General features: G+C 42.5%; 1 protein-coding gene across 1 annotated transcript in view; it reads left to right on the top strand.

The window, feature by feature from the left end:
• TRAPPC11 (trafficking protein particle complex subunit 11) overlaps positions 1 to 6,874 on the top strand; it is a 48,320-nt gene extending 41,446 nt beyond the window's left edge. The window contains exons 29-30 of the mRNA XM_043558242.1: positions 1,657 to 1,824; positions 5,863 to 6,874. Of these exons, the coding sequence (XP_043414177.1) occupies positions 1,657 to 1,824; positions 5,863 to 5,907 (213 nt within the window). The 3' untranslated portion in view covers positions 5,908 to 6,874. The remainder of the gene's footprint in view (positions 1 to 1,656; positions 1,825 to 5,862) is intronic.
• Positions 6,875 to 13,881: the final 7,007 nt, after the last annotated feature.

The raw sequence follows: 13,881 nt of genomic DNA on the forward strand, positions 1-13,881 counted from the left end.
TACTTAATCTTGGGGTCATGAGTTCAAGCCCACACTGGGCATGGGTCCTATTAAAATTAAAATTTAAAAAAAAATTAAAAAAAAAAGCCCGATTCTCTTCTGAACTATCAGTGAAATTTTTTAGAGATTTTTAACCTTGCATAGAATTTACTTATCTTTGGTGCATTTAGACATAATTTTATATTTACACATAAAAATAAATTATTCAGGTGTTTTGATTCACCCATTCAAACCAGAGGTGGATTCCACATTTTTTGAGTGGAACATACACTTTCAGGCAAAGCCAGTTTCCATGAGAATACTGTTTTCTGTCAAAGTTGATAATAGACGCCCCTCAAGAGTCAGTAAATACTTTTTGTTAACAAGGGCATAATTAGAGGAACAAACACGTCATAATACTTAGAAGTGTCTACCTTGACTAGTCATTTTTGCTGTGCATATTCTGGGTGCTAGGTTTGTTGTGAAATGTAAAATAGAATTCTTGGGGTGCCTGGGTGGCTCAGTCGGTTAAGCGTCTGACTTTGGCTCAGATCCTTGAGTTCGAGCCCGGCCTTGGGCTCTGTACTGAAGGCTCAGAGCCTGGAGCCTGCTTCAGATTCTGTGTCTCCCTCTCTCTGCCCCTACCCCGCTCGTGCTCTGTCTCTCAAAAAGAAATAAAAACATTAAAAAAAAATAGAATTCTATACGAAGTAGACTGTAAGTCCATACACTAATTTAAGTTTATAACATACAGTACATGTCGTATTAGCTGTTCTGTGTTGGGTACACACACGTTATCTTTGACACGTATATAACGTATGTACTCATTTGCAAATGCGTAAGCTTTTCTTGAGTGTCCTGATCCTTTTCACATACTGACTTACAAATAAATAATGCATGATACCAAAATCTTACCTTTGTGATCTTTTCTAAAGTATCACTAAAATTTTCCAAACATCTTTTTTTCCCGATAGTATTTACCTCACTACAAAGATAAAATCCCGAAAACATCAGAAACAACTAGCTTGCCTTCTGTTGACATAGTATTTACAAAGATACTTTCCTACAAATTATCTCATGGCATAAGTGACTATAAAATCTACATGGCCGAGACATAGAAAATGTCAGTCCATCTAGCGTTCCCCTTTTTAAGCTGGTACAAATTGCCATTTATTTATTTATTTTTTTAAAAAATTTTTTTTTTTCAACGTTTATTTATTTTTGGGACAGAGAGAGACAGAGCATGAACGGGGGAGGGGCAGAGAGAGAGGGAGACACAGAGTCGGAAACAGGCTCCAGGCTCTGAGCCATTGGCCCAGAGCCCGACGCGGGGCTCGAACTCACGGACCGCGAGATCGTGACCTGGCTGAAGTCGGACGCTTAACCGACTGCGCCACCCAGGCGCCCCCAAATTGCCATTTAGATCTTGGTAGAAACTGTAGAAGCTGAGATGATCACGCACGTATTTTTTGCATATTTATTGTGTGTGTGGTCCTAGTCTCATCCTAATTCAGCCCTATTAGTAGCATCTGTCTGGAAAGTGGAATAGGAGAGACAACACATTTCACCAGAAAGATGTGGGTGTCCAGTGATTTCTAAATAACTAAGGGGTGATACCATGAAGATGCTGTAAGTGTATATGCTGATTATCTTTCTCTACCATTTGTTATGATGTAGATTCGACTGCGTATCCTCCCCGGCACCGAACAGGAAATGTTATATAATTTCTATCCTCTAATGGCCGGATACCAACAACTGCCATCTCTCCACGTCAACCTGCTTAGATTTCCTCACTTCACAAATCAGCTGCTCAGGCGTTTTATACCTACCAGTATTTTTGTAAAGGTAGGTCTTAGGACTTTTAAATCTCCTGTCTGGAACACAAACCAAAGGTGGCTTTTCATGTAAGCTTCTCAACGATATTTTGAGACTGATAGTTTTGTTTTGTTTTGTTTTGTTTTTTAACGTGTATTTATTTTTGAGACAGAGAGAGACAGAGCATGAACGGGGGAGGGTCAGAGAGAGAGGGAGACACAGAATCTGAAACAGGCTCCAGGCTCTGAGCTGACAGCACAGAGCCTGACGCGGGGCTCGAACTCACAGACCACGAGATCATGACCTGAGCCGAAGTCGGGCGCTTAACCGACTGAGCCACCCAGGCGCCCCATGACTAACTGATAGTTTTGACGTGTATCATATGAATTTGGCAGTATTGCTTTTCATTTCTGTAAAGTTGCTATTATTTTACAGAATCTAATTTCCAAGGTTTTTATTCCCTCAGGTAAAAATGATTTACCTTTACAGTATCCTTAGACAGGTTTTTTCCTTTGGCTTATAAGTAAAGCATATTTTTAAGTTGTGGTTAGTTTATAACTAATTTTTAATCAAAATGGATTAACTTTCTAAATATGACCCTTGAGCTTTCCTGACTCTCTATGTAATACTGGATTGGGGTCTTTTCTGAAAATGGTCCTGTGTTGGAAACTGTAGTCTGGTTTAATGTTTTGATTTTTTTTACACTAGTACCATTTCCAGGTTCCTGCAGTAAAGGAACGTGTAGGATGGTCGTGGTCAGTGTGGGAAGGAGTGAATCGGGCCACACAGGTGGTTTGTTTAGCACAGTGCTCACCTCCAGTGAAGCCGTTCTCGATGCCTAAAATTAAGGCTTCCCTCCAGGTGGTTGTGGTTTCCTCAGTCACTCAGATATAAAAGTTTGGAGGAACTGTTCCTTCTTTATATAATCTGGGATTGGGTACATTTTACATTACTCTGTTTTAATGTAGCCTTCATAATCTTCCTAGCTTTTATCTTTCCAGACTTACACTACTTCTTATTTACATTTGCAAAAAAAGAACTTATTAATGTTTCCAAGCACCATACTTTGATTTTAAAAAAAAAACCTTTTTTTTAATGCTTATTTATTTTGGAGAGAGAGAGACATACAGAGAATCTAAAGCAGGCTCCAGGCTCTGAGTTGTCAGCACAGAGCCCGATGCGGGGCTCAAACCCATGAACCGCGAGATCATGACCTGAGCTGAAATTGGACGCTTAACCGACTGAGCCATCCGGGCGTGCCCTAAGCACCATACTTTTAAACTATAAAAGAAAAATCTCATAATTCTAGATCTCCTGTGTTTAAAAAAAGTAGCTTTTTAAGAGACTTTATTATTATTTTTTTTTTGAGCAGTTTTAAGTTCAGAGTAAAATTGAGTGGAAAGTACAGAGGTTTCCTGTTCACCCCCTGCCCTCCCCACCCCCCCAATAGCAGTGGCTTTTTTAACATCTCTGCCCATTCACATTCTGAAGCTATGTCTGTTGCTCTTCCTCCCTGTCATGTCTGAGGTCACCTCGCGGGGAAAAAAATCTCATGACGGGTGGGGAGCACTGGGGAAGTGATGGCCTCTGATGTCCTTTTCGCCGTTGACCTCCTGAGGTCTGCTGTTCCCAAACTCAGAAGTGCAGCTTAATTAGTGTGAGACAGAGGTGCACAAACACAGCCTGTTTGAGGTGTGAGAGTGGATTGATTTGAGGAATCAGGATTTCAGGTCCATCAGTTAATCTCCTCCATTCCTTTCCCTGTGGGGCTCCCTACACCCCACCCAGTCCCAGCTCCTGCTGGTTCAGTCTTCTCATTTTCTTCCACAGTAAACCTCCTCTGGGTAGTGCTTTAGTCTAAGGAAAGGTTCCAGAACAATAAACATTTGCAAGGTTGAAGGTAACTAACGTGCCCTTTTGAACTGCCATGCTCTTTTTTCTAAATCCACGTACTACCTTCTAGTAGCTTGACTACTGCCAAAAAAGTTGGCTGGGATCCTCAGAGCCAGCTCCTTTATCGGGGAGAGTCAGAACTACAGTTGTTTTACTTGTCACACTAAGGACAGTGACTAAGGGTTTCCCTTTTCCCACTTAGCGAACAGTCTTACTCGCGCTGTACATCCCTTCACATCTTTGCTAAACTTGAGCGCCGTGCTGTTCCAGTATGACAGCCACTGGCCACGTGTGCCCTGTCAAGATTTAAATTAAAATTAATTATAATTTAATTTACTTTAAAAAGTAGTTGCACCAGCCCCCCTTGAAGTGCTCAGGAAGTCAGCGTTCTGGTGGCTACCACGTTGGACAGCACTGACACAGAGCATTTCCATCATCACAGAAAGTTCCGTTGGACGGCGCTTCCCTCCTTCGAAGCTGGATGAATATTTTTCTTCCTTTGAAAAGTACATTCCAGTCTTCTCACTGCATGACGTTCTTGTCTTCTGTTTCTGTTTGTAAAGCTGTGTTTCATAAGGATTTAGCCACGTTGAGCCATTATTCTTTTTCTAAAACTGAACATCCTCTGTCAGTACTAAAGATGACATGACGTATAAAAGACCAGCACCTATGCTTTCATTCCTTCCGTTCCTGCCTCAGATGTCAGAGGCCTGACTTATACAAGCACACACGTACATATACGCACACACATGCACACGTACACACACACATACGTGCATAAGACGCACAGCAACAAAACTGAAGGCAGGAGTGCTCCCTTCCTTACCTCAGGGAGTCCCCTGGGGATCATTCTGCATAAAGCATAGTAAATGGCTTTTGGTGATGATGTTGTCACACTGTTCTGTTTCACGTCTTGAATGCCATCTCTGTCGTGCATTACCACAAAGGTCTGCTGACATACATCTGCTTGATCAAATTATTTGCAAGAATTTCATTTTGGGGGCACCTGGGTGGCTCAGTCGGTTAAGCGTCTGACTCTTGATTTCGGCTCAGGTCACGATCTCACAGTTTGTGAGTTCAAGCCCCAAATTAAGCTCTGTGCTGACAGTGTGGAGTCTGCTCATTCTCTCTCTCTCTCTCTCAAAACAAATAAGCATTTTTTTTAAAAAAGTTTCATTTTGGGGGCGCCTGGGTGGCGCAGTCGGTTGAGCGTCCGACTTCAGCCAGGTCATGATCTCGCGGTCCGTGAGTTCGAGCCCCGCGTCGGGCTCTGGGCTGATGGCTCGGAGCCTGGAGCCTGTTTCGGATTCTGTGTCTCCCTCTCTCTCTGCCCCTCCCCCGTTCATGCTCTGTCTCTCTCTGTCCCAAAAATAAATAAAAAACGTTGAAAAAAAAAATTAAAAAAAAAAAAAAAAGAAGAAAGAAAAAAAAAATAATAATAAAAAATTTTAAAAAAAAGTTTCATTTTGTCAGTTACTTGATGACACCCTGAGGTGTTGCTTACCTGTCAGAAGTTTGATACCCTAAGTACAGTTACAGTACCTTTTCTTCCTGCTTAGCCTTTACTCTGCTCATGTGATGGTTTAAGTTTTTCCAGTGACCTTGGGGAAGGGGAAATTTTTGTTTTCATCTACTGCTTCTATCCTTGCACTATTCATTGTTAGACACCGTAGTTCATCGCGGATTGCTCTTTCTCAGACAGGAGACTGGGAGACCTTGAATCCCCAAGAACTTGTCTATCAGCTCAGGTTTGTCGCCTGCGTAAAGCTTGAGGTGCAGGAGGGCCCTGAGCGAGAGAGAATAAAGCTATCACTTAAGCGGGAATGGTAACTAGGTTCCCTCTCACCCACTCCCGGTGATAGAGTAGCTGCTGGAAAACAAGGTGAAGAGAAACAGTGCCTGCGGCGGATTTGGCAGGCGGACGTGTGTGGCCAGCGGGTGACGTCTGTGGTGTCGGAGGGAACGAGGGGGGAGCACCTAGGCTTGCAGTCGGCCATCCCCAGGTTCAAGTGCAGAGAGACTGGGGTGGGAGAAGGAGAAAAACAATGTGATTCTGATACTTGTACACTTTATTCTGTTTTTGGGACACAGTTCCAAGAATTTCAGAATCTTTTCAATTCATAGAGCTTTTGTTGTTACTGTGTTGTAAACCTGTTTTGTTTTCCCACTTTCAAGCCACAGGGTCGACTCATGGATGATGCCTCTATTGCTGCGGCATGATGCTCAAGACTGGCCGTCGGCCGTTCTTACAGAGAAGGTGTCCAGAACTGTATGTTTTTCGTTGTGAACTATATCTTTGATCATGGTAAAGTTAATCTTTTCTATTTTTTGATGGATGTTATACCAACTGTTCGGAGGAACTCATGCTTAAAATATTAGGAAAATCTATCCTCTCTTCTAGTTTCACTAATAAATATTTGAAATCTCTCAGTGCGACATGGAAGGATGTCAGACCATTGTTATTGTAAGAAGCCATTTTATGAATAGTAAGTTCTCTTAAAAGTACGTGATTTGCATGTGCAATATTGGAGGAAACGTAAGCATCCCAAATACGAGTGGCCAAGGAGAGGAAAATGCCCTACCTAGTATCTGTCCCAGCAAAGTTCTGAATCCCCGTGAGTCACTTTGAGAGTTGACTGAACTGGAGATAAGCCCATCCTCACCGACTGGCTATGTGCTGAGAATACATACATTTAAACTCATAAGCAGCTGTATGACTGATCCAGAAAACTTCCAGAAAGTTTTAATCAAAGCAATTTAAAAGCTGTCTAAAAAAAAAAAAAAATCTTTGCTTGGCACCAAAACATGTGAAATAGGTTGAGCTTGTAGCCCAAATGTGGATCAGTTATGAAACAGGTTTGTGTTTCTAAGTGTGTTAACAAGATTTTTGTCTGTCAGGATCTAAACTATAAGGATGTGACTATAAGCTGAATTTCTTAAGCAAACTGTTTTTGAAAAAGATACAAGGTCTAAATGAGAGCTTTAGTTATATTGGGCCGTTTCAAAAGGAACAATTTAAAACTCTTGGAAATTCATGTAAATAAAAATCATATTGTGGAAATTTTCTTCTGTTAAAATATCTTAATTTAAAACATACCAGATTTCCTGGAAAATTTTATTATTTAAAAGTGTAGGAGTTGTAAAAAGGAAGTAGTGATGTAAATAAATATGTTCTCTTCTCTTTCAAGTATGCTCGTCTGTATCTTTTATTTATTTTGAGCCTGTTTGATTTCAACTTCACAAAGCATCTTTTACTAAGAATACTGCTGCCTGAGGTCTAGGGAGAGCGTAGGATTGGAAATTAGGAGCTCTGCATTCCCGAACTGACTCTGCTAACCTTCCAGGAGACCGGACATTGGGATTGGTGGTCTTAGGAGGACATGAGTTCCCTGCGGTCTTGGCTTTTCAGATAGAGGCCACAGGGAGCTCGTCTCGACAGTCAGGTTGTCCGGGGTCAGATCCTGGTTCTGCTGCTTGCTTGTGAGGTCTGTTCCAAGTTACTTACCCTCTGTGTGTTTTGGTGTTCTTATCTGTAAGATGTAGGCGGTGGTACTACCGATCTCCTAAGCTTAGGAGGAGAGTAACAATTACTGCATGAGAAGAGCTTGGAAACAGTAGCTGACGCACAGGAGTGCTCAACCAGTGGCATCTATCATATTATTATCATTGTTGTTATTATTATTATTATTATTAGAAGACTGTAGATGATATTCATGCACCTCCTGGAGGGCTCATGTTATCAGAATTTGTTGATGTTTATGTAGTTCAGTTCTACATACATGAGCATATATGTGTGTACATATATATAACATATGTAAGTGTCTAAAACCGTGAGCAAAAACGCCATGGAACAATATATTCTATATACTCTTGTACTATATATCCTGTACTTCATGACCCACTAATGGGACATAACCTGCAGCTTGAACCATTCAGCTTGAACCATTCACAGTTTCCTTTGAATTTGAAGACGGTCTGATGCAGAGCTTATGTAATAAAGATCTCACGTGTTAACACTGCTGTCGTCAAACACGAAGTAGGTGTTAGAACAAATGAATCACCGGCACTCCCGTAAAAACGGTTAACGTTATTGTGAGCGTGATGTGTGCAACTCTGTGCTCCTGCAAACGCACCAGACGCACAGCCCCGCGCCTCCCCTCATCTTCCTTGGAGCTGGCAATAGAGTAACCCTTCCCCAGCCAGGAGTTCTCCCAGACCAGGAGTGCTCCTGTTTTCTTATTTTCTACTCAAAAATACATGAGATCAGCAGCTTCCCCAGGCCCCAGAATCAAAACTGCCGCAGTATTTCCAGAGCTGCTGATTAACTTAGGTTACAAGGGTCAAAGGGGACCTCACGGTCTTTCCCTTCCTGCCTCCGTGCCATCAGCCACAATCATCTGTGTGCGTGGAAATCTCTTACTTTCTGTTTTTTACTGGGTACTGTTTGGTTCTCAGTATTGCTCTCCACCAATTCAGGGGTATACATTTTTAATTAAAGAATTATATTTTGGGGGAGGTATCCATGGAACTTTGACTCTTTTTTTTTTTTTTAATTTTTTTTAATGTTTATTTTTGAGACAGAGAGAGACAGAGCATGAACGGGGGAGGGGAGAGAGAAAGAGGGAGACACAGAATCCGGAGCAGGCTCCAGACTCTGAGCTGTCAGCACAGAGCCTGACGCGGGGCTCGAACTCACGGACCGCGAGATCATGACCTGAGCTGAAGTTGGACGCTCAACCGACTCAGCCACCCAGGTGCCCCATTGACTCCTATGTCATGATGGCGAGCACTACTAGAGATGAGATGATCAATGTCAAATGTCACGAGGAAGATGAGATGATAATGTCTTGGGGAGGAAAAATTCAAATTTTTTTAATTAAAAAAATTTGTTTTAATGTTTTTATTTATTTTTGAGAGAGAGACAGAGCACAAGCAGGGGAGGGGCAGAGAAAGAGGGAGACACAGAATCCGTAGCAGGCTCCAGGCTCTGAGCTGTCAGCACAGAACCAGATGTGGGGCCTGAACTCACAAACCATGAGATCATGACCTGAGCCTAAGTTGGATGCTTAACCAACTGAGTCACCCAGGCGCCCCTTTCAATTCTCAGGTTGCCTAAACCCGTATTTTATGATCCTAAAAGTTCAGTTTGCAATTTAAACTCAGTTTTCCTCAGAAAATCTTAGGTTCCTTATCCTCAAATTCTTTAAATGATTTTATGGAGCTTGACTCTTAGAGTAGATTTTTAAAAATGTTTTTCATGTTACTCGAAGGAGGGATTCTTTAGTTTTAATTCAGTCATGTCTTTCATGGCCCAGGTTATATCTCCATCCCAAAAATATCTTGTCTTCCAGTCGAGATACTGCCCCTAATAATAGCTGTTAAGAATTCTGAGTTGTGATTTCTACATTGGCACTGTAATGAGAGAAGGGCCCCTTGTAAGTGGAAAAGTCAGGCTCACCCTTTCAATGGTGTGGGCTATGCGGTCCCAGGTAATACCTTTCTGAAGCTCCCCCTCTTGAGCTAAAACCCCAGAAAAGGCACCTAAAGTGTCCCAACTCCTAGAGTAGAAACTACTTAGGAGTTGTATTACTTAATGGTACAGTGAATAAATAGTAGTGACTATAATCTTCAAGAAGCAGGTATGTGCAACATTAGTGATTAGAGGTTGTTAAATGACTTCGTGACACCAGATGGAGATGTGTACTCTCTCCTGTTCCCCTCTCTTTTTTTCTTGCCGTAAGTCCTCTCCAACTAAAGTGTTATGAATGGATGCTAAGTAAAAAAAATCATCGATCCTGTGCATGAAGATATATAAGAAAACAAGCTTACATTTTATTTTATTATCCTAGCATTTCAAATACCTCTTTTTTTTTTTTTTTTACACATACGGATTTGTTTGGAAATATTTTTTTTTTATTTTTTTTTTTCAACGTTTATTTATTTTTGGGACAGAGAGAGACAGAGCATGAACGGGGGAGGGGCAGAGAGAGAGGGAGACACAGAATCAGAAACAGGCTCCAGGCTCTGAGCCATCAGCCCAGAGCCCGACGCGGGGCTCGAACTCACAGACCGCGAGATCGTGACCTGGCTGAAGTCGGACGCTTAACCGACTGCGCCACCCAGGCGCCCCTGGAAATATTTTTAACAAGTGATACTCATGCTGTCCTTTGGTGAGCTCCAAAAAATATCTCCCTTTTACTTTAGCAGACACTGCCATTCTCAGACACACGTACTAAAGAGCTCCATAAAATTCGCTACATGAGTACAAAATCCCGTGTTTTTAGGTTTTCTTCAAAGATCGTATTTGTGAGAAACTTTCTTCCACTCAGCTTACTGTTTCTGCTTTCTCAAGCATGTTTTCCCACACAGGGAAGTAGAAGCACAGTCAAAGCATCTTTTTAAAAAATTCTGTTTTCTCTTCAATTGCCGAAAGAACTCCTAGCAACCTTGAAGTTGATTTTTCATTTATGTAGTAACAAGTCTTATTCAAAGTCTTATAGCAAAGGTATCAGCAGGCGTGGCAAATAGAAACTTGCGAATACTATCTTTATTAGGTTGGTCAAGATTTCTAAATGATGTATGTTTCCCAAATGATGATCGCCAACATTTCTTGAGTGCTATAATGTGCCAGTGATGTTCTTACAGTTAATACTCCTAATAGCTTACTGTGTAGGAAACATTTTGGAGAAGTGGAAACTGAGGCATAGAGACCGGTGGTCTGGTTTTCTCTTCAAAACAGGCCACTGCAATAGTTAAGGGTTTTTTTTGTTTTTGTGTTTTTAAAGCCTAATTTTTGTTATTTTTTTGTTTAGTTTTGAGAGAGAGAGGAGAGTGAACCCACGAGCAGGGGAGGGGCAGAGACAGAGGGAAACACAGAATCTGAAGCAGGCTTCAGGCTCCGAGCTGTCAGTACAGAGCCCGACTCGGGGCTCGAACTCATCAACTGTGAGATCATTACCTGAGCCGAAGTGGGACACTCAACCAGTCGAGCCACCCGGGCGCTTCTAGTGGTTTTAAACAACAGTGATTATCTTTCATGGTTACGGGGGGTGAGGAATTCAGGAGGGGCGGGCTGTGCAGTTCCCACTGTAAGGCCGTCGTGGTCCCACAGTAACTGGAGTTAGAACGGCAGCGAATGGATCTGGATTCTGAAGTGGCCCGGCCCGGGCCGGCCGGGAATCTGTGCTCATTGAGTCTCCGCCTTCCCAGCCGTCTGCCAGCCACGGACGGTTTGCAGGACCGCGCGGAGCTCCAGCGCGTGTGCCCTAGAGGAAACCGCATCGCCTTTTGTGACCTCACCTTGGATACCACACGACATCACTTCCACTGTGGCCACCGGCCCACCCGGGTTCAAGAGGAGGGAACATAAACTCCACCTCTGGAGGGGGAAACGTGGGGGACAGGAGATTCTGCAGCCATCTTTGGAACCCACCTTCTGTCGTTCCCAGTGACATCCACCGCAAGCAGCCAAGGGCAGGGATTCAAGTCCAGGCGCCCCACGCACCCACCGTCCTGAGGCTGCCGGTGCCGAGTCCTAAATACTGAGTGTTTGGCTGAGGATGTTTTTGATGACCGAGGCGTCGTGCATTCTGTGAGCGAAGACCTGTGTTCTGAATTCTTAAGTCTCCGGCAATAAAGCTGCTGCCCTTAATCGCACGTTCAATTCCAAGTGTTTCCTGAGCACCTACCGTGGGCCAGTTTCCATGCCGCTGCCAAAGCCATAAAGGACCCCCTCCTCCTGAAGAGCAACAGGGGAAAATGTCATGCACACAAATTCCACTACGAGGTAAAAAATGCAGCAGTGGGGAGGAGACTGGGAAACTACTGGGATGGCTGTGATTTGTTTTAAAATGCTCCGGGGGGCGCGGGGGGGGGGGGGGTGTAAGAAAATTAAAAGAAACTGGTCTGAAAGGAATGGATAAGATAAGATTTTGAAAAGTTCTGATAATTGTTAACGGTGGGCCAAAGGGTGCCTGGGGGTTCATCTCACTCTATTTTGGGATGTGTCTGAAAATATCCACGATTAAGGAAAGAATAAAAATACAAGGTAGAAGGGAGCCACAGTGGAGGTGAGCACAGGGCAGGAATGAGGGAGCTTCGGTGAGGCAAGGGCTTCCTCCAGGAGCAACATCAGCTTTGTTTTCATATTTGCAAGAAAATCATTATGTCTTTCTTGTATGGGAATGCATTTCCATTACCCTTGTACAGATAACGTGTGAGTGGGTTTGGAAGGACATATAAAAGTTTGTAAAATCGACAAATCCATAGAGAGCCTTCCAGGGGATGAAGGATGTGCTGGCTGGCACCCATTCCTGCCAGCATGATGGCGTGCCAGGTGCTTTTAGCATAGACTTGTTGGCCATCAGGTAAGCTAGTGCTGTTTTCCTATCCAGGGGGTTCATATTCAGTGATAAGAGAAAGAAGGGCCATGAAACTCACTTAAAACTGAAAGAATGAAGCTTTGTCACCGTCACCACCACTGCTACTGGAGAGCGGGGCTTTTTCTGTTGAAATTCAAGGATTTGGGGATGACGCTGGTCTTTTTTGGCTTTGTCACGCTCATCAGATTGAAGACCTGTAGTTTGAGAAATGTTTGCTCTTGGATGATCATCAACAACCGTTTTCTCCTCAAAGGACTGAATCTGAAATGGCAAATTTAACTGGAAGAAATAAACAGCTCTATATTCAAGATGAAATATGGAATTATTTAAAGACAAGACAGGAGGAGCTCTGTGATAGCTCATTTCTCAGAGGTGTTGATGACCAGCAGGTACTCAGATCGCGTGGACACTATTTTCTCCACTTCTGATGGCTATCCCTGTATTTCCTTTTTTTTTTTTAATCATAAGAATTTCCAAACATACACGAAAGTAGACGCTGTAACACCCTTCCATGCTTGTGCTCATCTTCAGCAGCTATCAGTACTTTGCCATGTACTATTTAGTCTCAGCCTCTTAATTTCACCCATAAAAGGCCTTTTAAAAATAAAACCACAATGCATCATTACTCTAAAAAATTACCAATAATTCCCTGAGATTGTCTAATACACAATGTGTATTCAGTTTTCCCTGATTAACCAAGTAGTCTTTTTATAGCTGGTTTGGATCCTAACAAGGATTGACCGAGTAGTCTTTCTATAGTTTCACCAGTATCCTAACAAGGTCTTCCATTATATTACGTTTCTTAAGTCTTGTTTTTTTGTTTTGTTTTGTTTTGTTTTTGTTCAGTGTCATATAACATAGAACAGCACCCCCTTTTTATCCCTTACGTCAAAGGGAGGTGTGGAAGAAATGGGGTCGGTTGGCTTAGAAAATATTTCACCTTTTGGTGTTGGCTGATTGCTTCCCCAGGGTGTCATTTAACCTGTTGCTCTATCTCCTGTATTTCCTGTGGTCTGAGGGTTAGAGTCCAAAGCTTGCCTGAGTCCCTTCCTGCCTTGTTTCCCACCCCCCTCCCTTTTTTTTGTAAGAATATCTCAGATGATATGCTGCACATCCTATTGCCACCATGTCTGGTTGCCTCACTTTTGGTGACGCTGAGATTGATCAGTGGGCTTAGAGGATGACAGCCTCAAACTTTTAGTACACGCTGTCAGCGAAACATCCATTAATGGCAATTATCTGAACCAGAAGTTGCAGAAAGAAAATTTTAAATGCTATCCTACACTTTATTCCTGCTGGCTGAGATTATTCTGTATTTTTTCCCCACATCGACTAAGTCTTTTTAATTACCCTAAAACGTAAGAGAGAATTTTTAAAAACTTAATTCTCTCTTTATAATATTCAGAGTGGTAAGTTGGTGCCTTCACGAAATCTCTAATGTTATGCAAGAGCTTTGGTTTTTGTTTTGGTTTGCCCTCCTCCTTTTGGCCCTATTCTTATGAAGTAATCATGTAAATGAAAAGCTGGAGGACCTGGAGGACCAGAATGTCAGGCTGGTGTGATGGCTTTATGACATTTTTGGTAGCAGCTTTCACCTTCTTTAAAAGAGACCCAGCACCCTCCATCTGGCTTCATCAACTCAAGAGGGATATTTGTGCCTATGTTCACCCGTGCAATGCTTCTGCTTTAAAAAATAAAGCTTGCAAGGAATCTTCAGCTGTACGGATAAAAGCAATGAGATCACTTCTTCAAACTGATACTGATACCAGACTTTCACTCCTGTGAACCTTTTTCAACTATGCACTTAAAATCA

Source organism: Prionailurus bengalensis, chromosome B1 (assembly GCF_016509475.1).
Source record: "Prionailurus bengalensis isolate Pbe53 chromosome B1, Fcat_Pben_1.1_paternal_pri, whole genome shotgun sequence".
Taxonomy (NCBI): domain Eukaryota; kingdom Metazoa; phylum Chordata; class Mammalia; order Carnivora; family Felidae; genus Prionailurus; species Prionailurus bengalensis.